At 42.7% G+C, this 18,629-nt stretch overlaps 1 protein-coding gene and 1 non-coding gene across 3 annotated transcripts in view; both read left to right on the top strand.

The window, feature by feature from the left end:
* Nucleotides 1–18,629, top strand: part of Zzef1 (zinc finger ZZ-type and EF-hand domain containing 1) — a 131,682-nt gene that overhangs the window by 74,447 nt on the left and 38,606 nt on the right. For both annotated transcript variants that reach the window (XM_052756186.1, XM_052756185.1), the window contains exons 29-37: nt 475–937; nt 2,244–2,408; nt 7,331–7,450; nt 8,220–8,381; nt 11,566–11,695; nt 13,924–14,062; nt 15,522–15,687; nt 16,551–16,813; nt 17,876–18,045. In XM_052756186.1, the coding sequence (XP_052612146.1) occupies nt 475–937; nt 2,244–2,408; nt 7,331–7,450; nt 8,220–8,381; nt 11,566–11,695; nt 13,924–14,062; nt 15,522–15,687; nt 16,551–16,813; nt 17,876–18,045 (1,778 nt within the window). The remainder of the gene's footprint in view (nt 1–474; nt 938–2,243; nt 2,409–7,330; nt 7,451–8,219; nt 8,382–11,565; nt 11,696–13,923; nt 14,063–15,521; nt 15,688–16,550; nt 16,814–17,875; nt 18,046–18,629) is intronic.
* Nucleotides 8,800–8,963, top strand: LOC128123550 (U1 spliceosomal RNA). The gene has a single exon (XR_008222725.1). It is a non-coding gene; the product is annotated as a U1 spliceosomal RNA (small nuclear RNA).

Raw genomic sequence — 18,629 nt, 5'->3', positions numbered from 1 at the left:
CTCTGATTTTCTGCAAGAACAGTTTGCACTCTTAACCACTGAGCCAGCTCTCCAGCCTGGTTGTGCTATGTCTTAAAGCTCTAGTTTTATAAAATATTTGCAGATGAAAGTGCAATGCCTGGAAGCTGTATGCAGACCATCAGCGATTGGGAGTGGGGCACCAGATTGGCTGTGAGTTGATAATTATTGAGGCTGAATATTGAGTATATGGCAGGGTCCTTCTTCTGCTATATCTACAAGTGTTTGAAATAATCATTTCTGTAAAACTTTAGAAAGTGCGCTGTCCTCATGGCAAGATCCTGATTTGTACAGTGAGAGAAGATCTGATTCTGTTCTGTAGGTGCACATGTCACAGCATTCAGGAAGGCATTTCTTACCATAAATCATGGAGTTGAAATAGATTATTTTCTCCAAAAGTAGATTGTAAGTTTAATTTTGACTTTTTCTTGTTTTTCTTCATTTGTTTTCATTTAGCAAAAGAATGTATTCAGAAAAGTCTCTTATTACTGAAATTTTTGCCCACAAGCAAAAGTTCAAAAGAAAACTGTGACAGTTTGGTGCCTGTTGATGAGACTGATCATCTCCAGCCACTTGACAGGCACCAGAGGACAAGCTCTGTGGTGGAAGAGCATTTCCAGGCTTCAGCGTCCTCTGCAGAAGCACCAGCCCCAACGACAGGCGACAAGAGTCCTGCCTCACAGACCCAGCCACAGCTGCCACCCAGCAGTGGCCCCTCCGCTGCAGAAGTGTCCACAGCTGAAGAGCCCTCATCACCATCCACACCCACCCGGAGGCCTCCCTTCACCCGAGGGCGACTCCGGCTGCTCTCTTTCAGGTCCATGGAGGAGAGCAGGCCAGTCCCCACAGTCAAAGAGAAATACCCGGTGCTGAAGGATGTCATGGACTTCATTAAAGATCAGTCACTCTCACATGAGAGGTGAGCCAGTCATTTTCTTCCAACACTTATCCTTTTCAAGCTGTCGGCACCCACTCGAGTCAAAGGCATGAAGTTCTTGTTTAAAATGAACAAATAATGGATAAGGGAAAGGATAAAATCAAAATATAGTGTATAAAATTTTTAAATAAATAAAATGAATCAATAATATTTAGGGTACATCCAGATTTGTTTTAAAATATTTAGGATAAAAAACTTGGTTGTGTGGGTTTTTTTTTTCCCCCTTAAGGAAATACTACAATTGGTACACTGAGGGCTGTTGATATAGCTCAGTTGGTAGAATGCTCACTCCACATGAAGAAGCTCTGGGTTTGACCCCTGTACTGTGTTAAAACTTTGTGTGGTGGTGTATCTGTGATTCCTGCACTTGGGAGGTGAAGCACAAGAATAAAAAGGTCATCCTGAGTTCACAGACAACCTGGGGTATATGAGACCTGTCTTAGGAAAAAATTATAGCTGGGCATCTTCACACACACCTTTAATCTCTATGCTTAGGAGGCAAAGAGAGGTGGACCTCTGTACATTCCTGGACAGCTGGGGCTATGTAGATAGACCTTGTGTCAAAAAACAAACAAATTGTGCCCTTCGTTGTATATAACATGTATCTCAGTAATGTTTGCATGGATCTTTTAAAATGGAATCATTTCTTTAATTCCTTCCTTCCTTCCTTCCTTCCTTCCTTCCTTCCTTCCTTCCTTCCTCCCTCCCCCCCTCCCTCCTTCCCTCCCTCCCTCCCTTTTTCTCTCTCTCTCTCTCTCTTTTTTTCTCTCCTCCCTCCTCCTCCTTATCCTTTCCCTCTTCTGTTTTTTTGATACTAATCTTACTCTGCAGCCCAGACTGACCAGGAACTCATAACAATCCCCATGCCTCAGCTTCCTGAGTACTGCTATTATAGGCATTAGCCACCACACCTGACTTAAAAAGACACTACCACTCAAAATTTTTTCATATTGCAAGGGAGAAATTTAGGGTTTGATATTTTCTGAAAAAATTATTTGTCCATAGGCCTATGTCAGTGAAGAATTTTCTGCCTAAGAATTAAAACTTTGCCTCCTTAAGGGGAAGTAAAGATCCTGACGTTCCTTTTTTTAACTACTTATTAAAAATAAGTAATAAACTGTTTCATTCTGCATAGTTGGTGCACACTGGTTTGTGGTGCTGACTATAGGTAGCACTCATTCTGACACGCCCAGTCCCTCACAACAGGACTGACTTTGGTTCACGTGGTTTCAGAATGTGGGGGAAGGGTTTGTTTTCCGGGCGTTACTGACTTGAACTGTGTCTCCAGTGTTGTGAAGGTTCTTTCTTTGCGGAAAGCCCAAGCACAGAGCATCCTTGAAGTCCTGAGGATAATTCAGTATTGTACAGAATCCCTTGGGCAGCCTCACTGCTTCCATCCACCGTATATACTTTTCCTACTGGAACTTCTGACCTGCCAGAAAGATTTTACGAAGTAAGTACAAATTTGCCAGAAAAGCCAGCAGAGGCCATTTTACAGAAATCCTAATCGGCCTCAGTATTGATAATGCCATAATTGCCATATATGATGCAAATTTACATTTTTGGTTAGCCTGTTCTCTCATCTCAAGAAAATGGGTTATATCCTGTTAGTAAGAAGCAAAAATATGATTATTCCTCTTATGACTTTATCTGCTTTACCTGACAGTAAGAATTGTGTTCCACACTCTCATAAGGTTTCTAGAAGCTGTATGCTAGCAGTGCTCATTTAAAGGAATGACCTTTCAAGGTGATTCTGACCTTCACTTGACAATTTGTTTTCTGCTGTGCCTGATACCTTTCTAAGCATTGTGTATACAAACGTGCCATGACAGGCAAGGCCTCTTTCTAATGGAGCCTTACATTCTCTTGGAGAACATTCAAAATAAATAAGCGAGACAGTCTCTGGTAGTTGTATAGAATGTGGTGATTCCATGTGCGGTGACACAGTTTGGGTGGTCAAGGAAAGTGAGCCAAGGGAACGGCCTGTAAACTAAGAGGTGAATGACTTGCTGAGACTAGTAGAGTGCTAGGGGCAGAAGGAACTCTTGGTGGGTAATCAGGCCAAGGGACAGAGAAAAAGAGCATGGCTAGGTGAGAGCGGGAAGCGTGTGAGCCAATCAGAGCATGAGGCAAGACCCTGTCCTACAAGGTGTTTGCATTTTTTACAGAGTTGGAGGTGGGAAACCTTGGGAGATTTTGAAGCCCAGAAGGAGGAGCACAGTGGGTTTAAGTTTATGAAAGATGCCTCTGGCTGCTCTGTGGGGAAGTGAGAAAAGCAGTTAGGAGATTGTTGGAGTGATGCAGGCAAGAGAGGATGGTTTGGACCAGGGAGAAAGGGAAGGAGAAAAAGGATGGCATTTGGGATTTATTTGGAAGATGGAATTGTGTAAGACAGAAAAGATGAATGAAAGATACCACAAACATGGGGAAAGAAACTTAGGATTTTGGTTGGAGCAGCTGTGTGGATGGTGTCATATTTTACTGAGAGAAGGGATGTGAAAGACACAGATGGGGACAAAATTTTAAATTCTGTTTTGGTGATACGTTTGAACTATTTTTTTATTATTTTAATATTTTTTGACAAATATTTTTGGAAAATATTGTTGTTTCCCGGCTGTCCTGGAACTCACTAGTATACCAGGCTGGCCTGGAACTCAGAGATCCACCTGCCTCTTCTTCTTAAGTGCTAGGATTAAAGGCATGTGTCACCACTGCCTTATATTTTTTTTTTTATTTTATGTGTATGAGTGTTTTGTCTGTATGTATGTCTGTGCACTCCAACCCCAACCTCCACTTGCATGCCTGATGCTTGTGGAGGTCAGAATCGGATATTGGATCTCCTAGAACAAGACTCGTGGAACTGGAGTAAGACACCATATGGGTGCTGGAAATTGAACATGTGTTCTTAACTGCTGAGCCATCTCTCCATTCCCTGTTTTAACTGCTTCTTTGATATTTAAGTAAAGATAAATACGAAGATGAGGATCAGAATCTAAAGTACTGGAAGTAAGTCAGGACTAGGGATAGAATTTGTTTATCATGAACATGTGGATGATATTTAAAACCATGGACCAGATGAAACCTAGACAGGCAGTGGTCCAGAGTTGAGCCTTCATTTAGAAGTCAAGAGAAAGAGGGGTCAGCTAAGGCCATCAAGGTGTAGAGGGGCCCTTGGGATAGATTGACAACCTGTAGGTGGTGGTATCATAAAAGGCAAGAGAAGACTATGTCTTCAACCTCAAGAATGGTCAGTTGAGTCGGATGCTGATGTGAGAGTTTGAGATTGAAGCAATGGATTGAAATGGTGACAGTCTTGGTGAATTGTGGCCTGAAGCCCAGTTGGATGATGGGATGGTAAAGTGGAAAGACAAGATTAGAAAGAAGAAGAGCAAGAAATATGGTGGCTATTGGAAGAGAGTGTTGGGCATCAAAGGGTTGTATTGTTTCACAGTGCTGGTCACTGAGCCGGAGGCTTGCTCAAACTCAGCATATGCTTTGCCATGAGGCCTGCACCCGCAGGTGTGGAGATACTAGAGCATAGTGGGGATGAGTCAGCAAAGGTCAGGGGAGTGCTGTCAGTGTCAACAGGAAGACGCAGGACATTCCAGTAGTCAGTACAGACACAGGTTGGCTGGTAGATGGAGTGCTACAAACGTGATGGGTTCCCATGGGATCATTCTGTTTTTAAAAATAAGATATGAGTGGTAGTAGTGCACGCCTTTAATCCCAACACTCAGAGGCAGAGGTCGGTGGATCTCTGTGAGTTTGAGGCCGGCCTAGTCTACTGCACTAGTTCCGGGACAGCCAAGGACGTTACACAGTGAAACTCTGTTTCAAAAAATCAAAATAAATAAATAAATACGTAAATAAATAAAAGATATGAGTAGAACCATCAGTGAAATGAGGTAGAGAAGAAGGTAGTGAGAATTATGTTTGTAAGCTGTGTGTGGTAGTACACTTCTGTATTCCTAGTATTCGGGAGGCAGAAGCAGGAGGATTGTTTTGGGTTTGAGACCAGCATGGACAACATAGTAAATTTAGAGCCAACTTGGACTATGTGGGACTTTGTCTCAAAAGAAAAAAAAGGTGAGAGGCTAGAGCTGGCCTGGATGTTAGGAGCACTTGTTCTTACAGAGACCTGAGTGTAGTTTCCAGCACCCACCTAGTGGCTCCCATCTGTAACTCCAGTTCCAGGGGAACTCCCAATACCCTCTTCTGATCAGGCACACACATGCTACACATACATACGTGTAGGCAAAATACTCATACACATAAAATTAAAAAAATCTTTTTTTAAAAAATTTTTTGAAACATAGTCTCTCTTTAGTCCTGGCTGCCCTGGAACTTGCTATGTAGACCAGGCTAGCTTCAAACTCATGGAGATCCTCTTACCTCTGCCTCTTGAGTGCTGAGATTAAAGGTGTGTGCCACCATGCCCAGCCTAAAAAAAAATAGTATTTTTAAAGAGAACGAAGAAAAACTGATGGTTATAAATTTAAAGTGATGTTAATCAGCTCAATTGCATGATGTTCCTTCCACCTACATTCAGCTGTTTTGGAATTGTAAGATTCCTTATACAAGAGGAATTCCTCATAGAAGGAGAGAGAGGCCAAGGAGCTGATGCTTGCTAACAGAGGAGTATGATGGTGGGCTATGAAATTCAAGCTGAGAAGAGAGCAGAGAAAAAGCATGGTGGGTGTAGTTAGTTGATGGTGACATTCCTCAGCTGGGGCTCATTAGGATTGAAAAAAGGCTGTGTGGAAGTCCATAGTAGAAGAGGACAAGAGATTGTAGGCAGAGTAGCATGTTGTGAAGTCAGCCTTCACCGGATGACAAGGTTAAGGGAGGACCATCAAATTGGGCTAGTTAGGGAAGGAAATGGAAGTGAAAATCCTTGGCAGTGAAGTGGGCAGAGAATCAAGAGAAAAAGAATCGGAGGCATCATTTCCATGGATGTTGAAGTCATTAAGTGCCAAGGATCAAGGTAGCAAAAGCCAGTGAATCAGCGCTTGGAATACATAGGCATTCCTGTGAGTTCCAGAACAGCCAAGACTACACAGAGACTTTCTCTATCTCAAAAGAAAAGAAACAAAAAAGAAAAGGAAAACTTACTACTAAAGTTATCAGTGAAGGAAGAACAGATTGGAGGCATGTTGGTGTAGAGAGGGCTAAATGAGGTTACTTATGGAAAGCATGTGACATAGCGTGGCACACTCCAGCAGTGAGAATGGGTGCTTTGTTTGATTGACAAAGAGAGATGAGTAGTTGTCACCTCTATACTTCTGCTGGGCTGCTATCTTGACCCAACTGGACTTCCGCTCAAAAGTCACTGTGCTTGTTTTTATTCCAGTCTCGGCTGCTTTGTCCAGCTGGCTGCTGTAGCCGAAAGTTTTTTCAGATCTCACCTAGCCCCACAGTCCCGCATTAAACCTCAGGTGACTGTCCAGGCAGCCAGCTGTGTCTGTCATTCCTCACATTTTTTGGAAGTTACTTGTTTGTACTTCCTGTTTAACTAGGTAATATCATTTCCTTCTTGGTTCTCTGAGGGAGTTGAAGATTAGATCATTATAGTTTTCCTTGTTAAGAAATTCAGAAAAGAAACTCACTAAAGAGGTATAAAGTGTATAAGTTTGAAAGACATCAAAAGATAGTTTTTGGTTGGTAATACAAGTAAGGATAGAAAGTGAAATTAGGTACATTTTGGACTCACCAAAATAGGATAGATAATGGAATATTTTCGTTGAATTTGTCAAATGCAAATGGACTAGACATTGTTGATGTATTTATTGCCTGTATATATTGTATATAATTATTATACTTACTGTATATAGTTTTTTTATTAGTTATAATTTTTTTTTATTTTAGACAAAAAAATGGGAAATGTAGTATTTTATTTGTGCTCTAACAAATAAAGCTTGACTGGGGATTTGAGGGAAAAGCCAGCCACTATATTAAACATAGATGTCAGGCATGGTGGCTCACACCTTTAATCCCAGCACTAGTTATCCATAGAGGTCTGGAGGTCTGTGTAGACAAACAGGAAGTGATAGAGCTGGGCAGAAAGAGGAAGTGATGTAGCTGGGTGGAGAGAGGAAGTAAGATGGCAGGGCACAGAAAGGTATATGAGCGTGAGTATTCAGGAAGTAGCTCTTTCTTGGGCTGAGGATTCCTAGCAGTAAGAACTTGTGGCTGGCTTGTTCTATCCCTCTGATCTTTCAGCTTTCATCCCAATATCTGGCTCTTGAGTTTTTTATTAATAAGACCATTTAGCAATTTGTGTTACATCCTACTTCTTGGCTATTTTGTGTGAGGTATAAAGATTAATAAGTCAAAGTTGTCCTGGATGTTAAGCTAGTGGTTTTCTCTTGTTTCTAGTTACTTTGGACACTTGGAAGGCTGCGGTGCTGATCTACATAAAGAAATTCGAGACACCTACTACCAACTTGTTCTATTTTTGGTCAAAGCGATTAAAGGATTTAATAGCATCAATGACAGGTACTGGATTGCCTTTGCATTTCTTGATGAAAAATGTATTCTTTTTTTCTGATTATAAATGAAACACATTTGATGTTGAAAATGCAGAAAAGCACAAAATTAACCACAAATATTCACTTACTAGTATATTCTGTGTGTTGGGAGCAGGGGGAATGTGTGTATTGGATAGGTTTTTGGAAATCTAAGAGTTTATAGCCTGCTATCTTCAGTGTTTGATGTATTATGTGCAGATTAAAACTTAAGTACAGCCGGGCGGTGGTGGCGCACGCCTTTAATCCCAGCACTTGGGAGGCAGAGGCAGGCGGATCTTTGTGAGTTCGAGGCCAGCCTGGACTACAGAGCGAGATCCAGGAAAGGCTCAAAGCTACACAGAGAAACCCTGTCTCGAAAAAACCAAAACAACAACAACAAAAAAAAAACTTAAGTACAAAGCAAATTCTCATCTCCTCTGTAGTAAGTTGTTCAGATATAACCCTTAAATCAGATGCTTCTTCCATAACTAGCCTTAGCGAATCTGGGACTGCCCTAATGTTGCTGTTCATCGGTGCATGACGTCACTGCTCATTCCCTCACTCTCAGGTGCTCCAAACTCACTTTCCACCTTTCAGAGTTCGTGGGTTTTTTGTTTTTTGTTTTTTGTTTCTAAGCTTTAAAGGATATTTGTGTTGAGTCCTTCCTTACAAATTAGTACCAAATCAGCCTGCCAACTTTCGCTGTCCCTGTTGGCAGTGGGCAGCTTTGATAATTGTCACCTGTGTGGTCTCTTTAGGTCTCTGCTCCCTGCTTTATCCTGTGTTCAGACAGCCCTGCTTCATCTTTTGGATATGGGCTGGGAACCCAGTGATCTTGCCTTCTTTGTTGACATTCAGTTACCAGATCTCCTCATGAACATGTCACAAGAAAATATCAGCGTCCATGACAGTGTGATCAGGTAAGAGCATAGTCCCGCCTTTGCTGTTGAATGGGGGCATGGGTAGAGTGGGGGCAAGGGAATGGGCTTGGCAGCTAGTCTGTAACATATCCTGGCTTTACCACATGTGAACTGGGTGACCTTGCAAGTTTTTTAACCTTTCTGTGCCTCCATTTCTTCCTCTTTAGAGCTACCCTGAGACTTGTGGAAAATGCATAAGTTCTATTTTTGAATGTCTAGAACAGTGCCTGGTACACAGTGGGGCAGGGTAAATGGGCAGTAGTAGTGCTGTGAACTTGTAAGATGAGGATGGTCTTCATTTTGGGTGGTCCTAATAGCCTGTGGAATTGGAGAATCTTTTTATTTTACACTAGCCACTATAGTGTCCTGCACATTGTAAGCACTACAATAAATTAATTACAATAAAAAATAGTATACAAAATTTGCCTGGCAGAGGAGATACTATAATCAAGAAGATGATTTTCCCAGGGTGAGGCTCAACCATGACCCTTGGGATGCACTGACCCCTTCAATTTTCCCACACATGGGAAATTTGACTACAGAATTTATGATAATGGGGCACTGTGTTTATACTCTCCCCTACATTAAAAGAAAATAGTATACAGTGGGGTTTTTTTTTTTTTTTGATAATTTTTGGTTTTGTTATAAAACAAGGTTGGGAGTTTATTGAGACAATATTTTAATATAGCTTTAAACATGGGTATTAAGAGAGTGGGGCTTCAGAAAAGGACATTATTATACACCTCATAGATGTGGGCTTCTCAAGAGGGAGGTGCTTTATTCCACTTTTGACCCATGTGCCTCTACCTGCTTAAACCCATTTAACCATTTATGACTTTGTATGGAGAGGAGTGAGACAGAAGAATAGGTGTTAAGAGGAGAATTGAGACGTAAGTGAATGAGACAACACTCACTATTTTCACTCTCAAAGGAGATATTCTGGGAAGGGGGGGGGACAATTAAAGCTGTCTCCTTGGGCCAGTGAGGTAGCTCCATAGATAAAGCTCTCTCTATCACTTTACCTGCTGTCAGAGGGCAGACGGGGTCACGGCACTGGGTGACAGCTGGTTTTTCAGCTGTCAGTCGTCAGCCCAGTGTTCCAAGCTTTGTTTGTGCTAGTATGATACAGCCCTGGAGGAGAGAGGGAACACATGCCCTTCACACCAGTCCCTCAGAACTAGCCCAAGACTGTGTAAGAGCAGGCCTAAAACCGTTTAATTTGAATGCATAAATAATGAATGGATGAGGTTTTTTTGTTTGTTTGTTTTGCATTTTGAGACGGGGTTTTACTGTGTAGCCTTGGCTGTTCTGGAACTTATTTATAGAGCAGGATGGCTTTGAACTCATAGAGATCCTCCTGCCTCTGCCTCCTGAGTGCTGGTATTGAAGGTATGTGCCACCACTGCCTGGCATGTTTAAAATTTTTTAAGGATTTATTACTTTTATTTATATGTGTATGTCTATGTGAGTGTATGCCATATGTATGTGGGTGCCATAGAAAGCCAGAAGAGGATGTCTGATCTCTCAGAACTAAAGTTACAGGTGCTTGTGAGCTGCCTGGTGTGGGTGCTGGTAACTGAACTTGACTCTCTTGAAGAACAGCAACTGCTCTTAGCCATTGAGCTGTTTCTCCAGCCCGTGTTTAAGTTCCCATTGCTGAAGCAAACTGTAAACAGACTGTAGAAAGGTATAACTTGCATGAGAAGAGTCTGTGACGTTACCACCTGGAACCTTGTATATGAAGTGAGGAGTCAGGAGCAGTGCCAGGTAAAGGTCAGTCATCCCTGTCCCTGCGACCCTTGGTGGATTGGCTCTATTTTTTGTTTGTTTGTTTGTTTGTTTTGGGGTTTTTTTGGGGTTTTTTTTTTTTTTGGAGACAGGGTTTCTCTGTGTAGTTTTGGTGCCTGTCCTGGACCTCGCTCTGTAGACCAGGCTGGCCTTGAACTCACAGAGATCTGCCTGGCTCTGCCTCCCGAGTGCTGGGATTAAAACCCACACACATCCTCTTACATACATTGAATCATCTCAGGTGACCATGTGATGCCTTATGAATCACTATAAATTCTTGGTAAGTAGCTCTCACATTGTGTTATTTAGGGAGTGATGAAAAAAGGATCTACACATGTTCAATACAGATTTAAAGATTTATTTTATTTTTAATTATATGTGTCTGTGTGTATCTCTGTGTGGTCATGTACATGTGAGTGCAGGTGTCCTCAGAGACCAGAGATGTTGGATCTCCCTGAAGTAGGAGTAATAGGCAGTTGGGAGCTTCTGACATGGGTTCTGGGAACTGAACTCCAGTCCTCTGGAAGAGCAATAAGGACTCTTAACTTCTAAGTCATCTCTTCAGTCCCAGAGACAATTTTTTAAAAGATACCTTTGATATGATATGGAGCCCATGTATGTGGAGGCCACAGATGCAGAGGCTGACTATGTTTCATGGTCTCATAGCAACTAGTTGGTACAGCTGAAGTCACAAGATCTCCTGACCCCTTCCTGTGCTGATTGCATTAGTCTCTTCTAACCACGTCCACACTGAATTTATTTTAGACAAAGTCATGTTTATTTCAGGCTGGCCTCAGACATTCTGTATAGCCAAGAATTGCCTCTAATCCTCCTGCCTAGGGTTACAGGTGTGTGATGTTTATGGCATGCTGGAGATCAAACACAAGGTTTCTTGCATTCTACCAACCAGTCTACATCCTCAGCCCAAACTTTATCATTGTTGTTGTTGTTATTGAGACAGGGTCTCACTGTATAGCCCTAGCTGGCTTGGAACTCACTGTATAGTTCAGGCTGACCTCTTAACTCACAGAGATCTACCTGCCTCTGCCTTCTGAGCATGTGTCACTTATGCCTGACTCAACTTTTTTTAATCATCGTTTTTGACTCTAGTGCCTGACACATGATAGGCTTGCCCTACTCAATCTAGTCTGCTCAAGAAAGGATTTTTCTATTATTTATTTATCTATCTACTCATTTATTTATTTATTTATTTATTTATTTATTTTTCTCAGCATAAATCTATCAAATAGCAGATAAACTCTGAGGCTTTGAAAAGCAATTCCCATTGTTTCAAAATGCCCAGTCTGTTAAACGTATGGGACACAACATCTGCTAACTAGCACTTCCTTGGGTATTGTAAGAAGCATGCTTTTCTCTCATTACATCCTTCTTTCAGCCAGTGGAGTGAAGAAGATGAGCTCGCTGATGCCAAGCAGAACTCAGAGTGGATGGATGAGTGTCAGGATGGCATGTTTGAGGCCTGGTATGAAAAAATAGCTCAAGAGGATCCAGAGAAGCAGAGGAAAGTAAGACCTCTCAGCTAGAGCAATCTGGGTGACTTGCTAGGAGTTTGGAGAGGAGGGTGTCCCTGGGGTACACTTGGATGATGTCTCCCAGAGGGCTTCTGGGAACATTCAGGACCAATGTCTGGTCTTCATCCTGATGTGATCCATTACGATGGCTTACTTCCATAGAACTAGGCTCACAGCAGAGTGTCTCATCAGGCTAATGTACGTTATTAGATTCCAGTGTATTAATTTAGTTCAAAATGGAATTGCTAAAGCATTTGGACTCTCATGTTCTAGACTGGCACACTATCTTCCTGTAGGCAAGCACCATTCCAATTACAAGGTTGACAATCAAGTGAGCTTAGAAGCAGCTCCTGTTTATCATATGAGAGTTAAATGACCCACACAGTAATGGAATCAACTTAGGTAGCCTATCTGTCTTTATGTAAGGTGTCCCATCTGCCACTACTACATGTGCCAGGCATCTGCTGCCTCAAAGCCACTAATTTTCCCCATATTAAGTACCTTCTGTTGCCAGCCACTCTGTCTGTCTATTATAGTACCTTTGTGATGCTTAAGAGGAGCACACCAACTGGTACTTGTGACTTCTCTCTTGTAAGTTAATGTCTGATTGAGAGCATCCTATAGCGCTCAGGTGACCTGGCAGATTTCCTTTCTTACAACATACCATCTACTACCAAACAGTGACTTTCTGACTTGGCTTCCTCATATGCAGACTCTAAAATAAACTTAACTTATAGCCACCAAGTACTTTCCAGTAACCCAATACCTTGCTCATGTAACAGTCCCTTACTATCTGCTCCCAGGAAGTAAATTAGCTAGGTAATATAATAGAAAGCCTGTTGACTAGTTGTGTGGCTAGCTAGCTAGTTAGCTAGTTAATTAGTTAAAGATGAAAGACTTTTATCATCTGAGGAGAAAACAGAGCATTATTTGTTTGTTTGTTTGTTTATAGAGAAGTCCAGGCTGGCCCAAAACTTACAATCCTCCTGCCTCAGTCTCCTGAATGCTGGAATCATGGGGAAGCACCACCATGCCCTGCTATTTTAATGTGCCAGAATCAAGAGTCTTCTTTCGATGTTTGTTAGCACTGCCATTGTCTAACAAGTACCCAAGCCAAACATCTGGATGTCATTCTTGATGGTCTCTTTATTAATTTGATCACCAAGGCTTCTCATTTTGCCTCCTTAATACTTCTCAAATCTGTCTTCTTTTCACATCCTGATTACAACTCAGTCCCTGCCCTTATTACCGTCATGGAGTTACTTGAACAGCTGTGTGATGGTCAGCTTCCCTAACCCTTGTCTTGGTCCAAAAAAATCCATTCTTTGCTCTGCAACCAGAGGAACCTTCAGAGTGCCCAAATCTATTGCCTTTACTTTTCTGTTTAAAAAATGTTTTTAAACGCTAGCAATTTACTCTCCTTGGAGTTTACCTTCTAACTTCACCTGCTTATTCCTCCTCTCTACTCCATTATACATGCTATATTGTTGCCCATTTCAAAAGCCCTGGAGCTAGAGAGGTGGTTTAGTGGTTAAGAGCACTTGTTGCTCTTTCAAAAGACCCAAGTTTGGTTCCTAGCCACCGATGCTGGGTGGCTCACAACCGCCTGTAACTCTGGCTCTAGGGAGTCCAATGCTTACTTCTGCAGGCACACACACACAGGAGGCATGCACATACACGGGCACACACACTTGCACAGAAATGAAAAGTACATCTTTTTAAAAAGCAAACCAAAAAACCCTTGTCCTTTTTCTTTTCTTTCTGTTTTTCTGTGCCTTGTGCCTGCCAAGCAAGTGCTCTCACATACAGCTACATCCTCAGCCTGTATTATGCTCCCTTTTTTCAGGAGCAAAGCTTCTGTAGACTTTGCTGTTCCTTCTGTCTGACATTCCTGTCACCTTTATTTTTATCTATTTATTCTTGGTTTTAACTGAGGAATTGTCTTTCTTGAAAAACCTTCCTTGACCCTCCCCATACCTTTGATAGTGTCCTTTGTGTTCTCTGAACTTCCTGAATTTGCCTGTCAAAGCATTCCCCACACTGAATGACCATCATCTGTTTGGTTGAAGGAATTCCCAAATGGGTACTTGCTTATCCAACTTCAAATTCTAGCACCTGGTATAATGCTTGGGCTATCTTAGGTACCTACTGAGTGAATGAATTGATAAACAGTGGCCACAGTAGAAAGTCTGTTGGCTAATTGTGTTCATTTCACCTTACAGATGCACATGTTTATTGCTCGCTACTGTGACCTGTTAAATGTGGACATCTCTTGTGATGGGTGTGATGAGATTGCCCCCTGGCATCGCTACCGATGTCTGCAATGCAGTGACATGGACCTCTGCAAGACTTGCTTCCTTGGTGAGCTTCAGGGGGAATCCCACGACCACAAGTAACAGTCATTTCTGCTTTCTATAAGTTTGCCAGTTTTAAACTCATTGTGCTAAATAGAGACATTGTCCAGTGACAGTCTCTGGTTCACTGGCAAATATGAATCATCTCCCTCAACTCGATGATGACCTCTGCTGCTCCTATCTGACATCCTTCCATCTCTCATCCTGCTGGGGAGGCACTTGATAAACTATCAGGACTAATGAACACAGACTCAGATAAGTTTCTAAGAAATTTTGCTTCTGAATCATGCAGTGTTTCCAAATAGCAACATATATGAACAAGCAAAATAAACTTGAAATATTCTTTAATATACTTGACTCATGGGTGCTAGGGCAGAGCTCTTCCGCAGTAGTGAGCACTGGAGGGCTCTATTTAAAGTCTAGCAGTAAACACAGTTCCTGTCCTGGAAATATATATATAATCTAGCAGAGAGACCAAACATATCCACGTAATGAATGCATATGCTGTTATAAATGAGCAATGCAGAGTATTTCCAGGAAATTTTGGAAATATAGCAGCACTCTCCAGAGAAGCCTTGTGGAGGAGATAGGGTAAGAATTGGTCTTTGAAGGAAGTTCGAACTGGGTGACATCACAAAACTCTGAAGATGGCATTACCATCAAGAGCAGAGCAAGCTCAGGGACAGGAATGAATGAGTGCTTCCAATGAGTTTAGATCGATACCCTTAAGTGTCTAGTTAAGTGATGGACTAAAACAAATAGGGCCCAGGTTGTGGGACCCTGAGATGCTAGGCTAAGGAATCTGAATAGTCTGAAGACAGGAGGGGAGGTTTACAATTAGGGTGTTACTGTGGTCAAAGCTATGCTCAGGGAAGACTGTCTGTGTCAGTCTCCTTCAGGAGACTCTAGTCACAGGGTGTTTGGGCCTACACCAGGGTTACAGCACTTACAAAAGTGGCCAGCTGTGAGGAGTATTGAGCAGGGACTTGGAGTGAGATCAGAGTAGCCTGTCTTGTTCATGTCTGTCATTCTCTTACTCACCGGGTCTGGGGTTCTGAAGTCTGTTTTCACCTATAATTCTGCAGTGACAAAGGAAGAACAGAAACTTGATCACTGGTGTGCTCCATAGGAACATGGAGCGTAACTTCTGTCTGAGATGGGGTGTAGGAGGCAGCTCACAAAGTGCAGGGCCTGTTTCTCCAAATAGCAGTCATGGTAGGAATTTGGCGTGTATTTGATCTCGTGTGACACTGAAGAATGCGGATCGGTCAGCTGGACCATTGCCAAAGAGTTCCGTGCTGAGAATATCAATGATATGCTCATGGCCACCAGGGCATTCTGGTCTTCAAAGGAACCCCTGCCTTCTGGAGTAGTAAATGAGAAATGGCTCTGGTGCTGGGATCAGTTTGCTAGCCTTTTGGGGGACCCTCTACCCCATCCACCTCACACTGCTGGTTTTTCTTCAGGTGGAGTGAAGCCTGAGGGCCATGGAGATGATCATGAAATGGTCAACATGGAGTTTACCTGTGACCACTGCCAGGGTTTGATCATAGGCCGGAGAATGAATTGCAATGTATGTGATGACTTTGATCTTTGCTATGGATGCTATGCAGCAAAGAAATACTCCTACGGGTACGTCAGATATCCTGCCACTACCATGACCTTTAGGGGTATATGTCTTCACTTAAGGGGGGTGTCTTGCTTTTACTGTGGTGCTAGGGACTGAACCCAGGACTTGATAGATGCTAGGCAAGCACTCTATACCTGGGCTATACTACTAGCCTTCCTTACTTTAAAAAACTTTTATTGTTAATAGGGAGGGGTGTGTGCATGTGCATGCATGCACGTGTGTGCACATGTGGAGGTCAGAAGACAGTTTTGTGGTGTCATTTCTCTCTTTTCTCCTTTCTGTGGGTTCTAGAGATTAAACTCAGGTCACCAGGTGTGCTAAATGTCTTTACTTGCTAAGCTGGCTTGCAACCAACCCCTTCCTTACTTTTTTAAAGAAAGGTTTTGTTTTGTATAAGAAAAAAAATTTTTTTAACATATTAGAAGAAGAGAAAGCAGTACAGTGCACCCTGTGTCCTCGCAGTCATCCATTAGGGAGATGGCGTCCTGTGTGCTTACTCCAAGCCCATTTCAGACCTCCAGTCATTTCTTTCCTATACCTTATAATTCATCTGTTTAAATTACGGGCATTACCTTGCATTACCAAACTTGAGTGAGCACACCTCCGAATCCTCTGACCTCTCTCTTCCTCAGCATGGTTTCCATGTGCAGGCTTCAGGCTGTAAAGTGCTAATGTGAGATGCCCAGCATCTGTGTTTGTTCAGTTCTCTGGGGAAAGAGTTGATACTGTTCTTTAAAGCTTCAACAGCCACAGCCTATCAGTAGCTAATGCCCAGCATGATCAAACACATACTCCCCTGAGGTCCAGGGATCTTTTTCAGAGTCTCACAAATTCTGTAGGCCTTAAAACTCTCATGTCTTTGCAGCCATTTGCCAACCCACAGCATCACAGCCCACCCAATGGTGACCATCAGAATCAGTGACCGGCAGAGGCTCATCCAGCCCTATATCCACAACTACTCCTGGCTGCTCTTTGCTGCCCTGGCTCTCTATAGTGCCCACCTGACCAGCACAGAGCACGTGGACGGGGAGCAGCTGGACCCCCAGGCCCGCAGCAATGCTGCCACCCTGAGGAGCCAGTGCATGCAGCTGGTCGGGGACTGTCTGATGAAGGCCCACCAGGGTAAAGGTAACTGTTCCTTAGGTAGCACCCCAGGCCCTGTCTCTGCTTGCTGTTGGACAAAAAGCCCAGGCAGCCATAAAAGACCATGCTTGACTCAGAGGTAGTACATAAGAGAGATTCAGCCTAGCCTGGAACTTAAGTCCCAGTTTCTCTTGAGAGGACTATTGGCATAAACTAGCATTTAGTTAATCAAAGTGTTTCCCTGACAATGTGATACAATATTAATAATCAAAACTCTGGAAGTCCATGGACCTGTAGTATTTGAATCTCTCACTTTGCGCAGGAATCCATGCCTTTTTTTTTTTTTAACCTGAAGTGCAAATCTACATGTACTTGTATCCTAGATGAAAGCTGCTTACAAATAATGATGTTTCTGGGTATGATCATGCACACCCAAATTCAGTTCTATGGAGGTTAGGTGGGGCTACATAGATGCTCTGTCTCAAAATAACAAGGTAATTCTGACGTCACTAAAGGGTATTAGTAAGAAAGTAATGCAAATGTTAAACTTCTGAGACATTTAAGTTTCTCTCAGACCATAGACTCCCCATCCTAACTGGACATCAGGGATTCACACTTATCTTAGGGAGAAGAAGGGTGATGTCTCTATCTGCCAGTGGAAATTTAAAAATCTAGTTGCTAGCCAGGTATAATGCAGTACATGCCTTTAATTTTAGTGCTCAGACAGCTCTGTGAGTTCAAGGCCACCCTGGTCTACATAGCAAGTTCCAGGCAAGCCAGAGAGATACACAGTAAGACCCTGTCTCCAAAAAAAAAAAAAAAATTTGCTTGACACTATCAGAAAAAAATGTTTCTAATTTTCAAAACAGTCCTGTCGCCTGTTGTATCTTCAGTGTTTCATTGTGCTTAAAGTGCAGGTTCCCTTTGCTGTTATCTTTCCTGTCTGAGATCAGGAGTGGAATGGGTGTAGGCTGTCAGGGATGCTGCTGTGTGGTTTGTGTAACCCCCCAGCCATCTGTTTCTGTACAGTAGTTAAGCTTTGTCGTACTTACCAGAAATATCCCTGTTGTGACTGTTTAACCATATTCCTGTTTCTTCCCGTTCCAGGTCTTAAAGCTCTAGCTCTTCTTGGTGTATTACCAGATGGTGACTCGACCTCAGAAAATCAAGCCCTGCCAGTCACAATGTCCATCCAGACATCAGCGGAGCAGCTAGAGAAGAAAACAGTTCAGCTTGCTGAGGAGCCAGCAGATGCGGGCCTGTTTGTGCCTAGCAATGTAAGTAGTGTGTCTTTACCATGTGGTCAAAGCTTGTGTTCAGGGAGCCAGTCATATAAAAGGTCCAACAGGGAAGCTAAGAACATGGATTATGCAACTGAAGACGTTAGTGCCCAGCTTTGGTTTATATTCAGCCAACAAATAGATGATACCAAAAGTTTCCTGTTTTAACAGGTAGACACTATAATTTACAGGTAGGTGAAGAGACAGCAAAACCTTTAGAGGTCCAAGTATGATCTGTGTTTGTGGCACACACATAAAGATCCTTTTGTGAATTTAAAGTAAGATTAAATAACAAAAGATGGTTTTTGTACAAGCTGGCCTTCAGAGCTGAGCCCAGGCTGTGAATGTCCCTCCCGCCTTTGCTGCAGGAGCCGCTGGTGTCTCTCTTCTAGCCCCACCAAGGTGTCAGGTCAGGGTCATCTCAAGCTGCCTGTCTCTCACTGTCAGCATCGTGGCCACACAGCACTGACCTGCCACAGATGACCTTGCACAAGGAGGGAACACAGTCAGTCCATCCCGTCAGGAGGGACAGCAGCCCTTACCTCTTTTCCTGGGACTGTATTTGTGAGCCCTCAGTGTCT

This window comes from Peromyscus californicus, unplaced genomic scaffold (genome assembly GCF_007827085.1).
Source record: "Peromyscus californicus insignis strain IS unplaced genomic scaffold, ASM782708v3 Scaffold_3__1_contigs__length_106647218, whole genome shotgun sequence".
NCBI classification, from domain to species: domain Eukaryota; kingdom Metazoa; phylum Chordata; class Mammalia; order Rodentia; family Cricetidae; genus Peromyscus; species Peromyscus californicus.
Note: the sequence above shows the minus strand (reverse complement) of the source record. Positions and strands in the feature narration are given on the sequence as shown.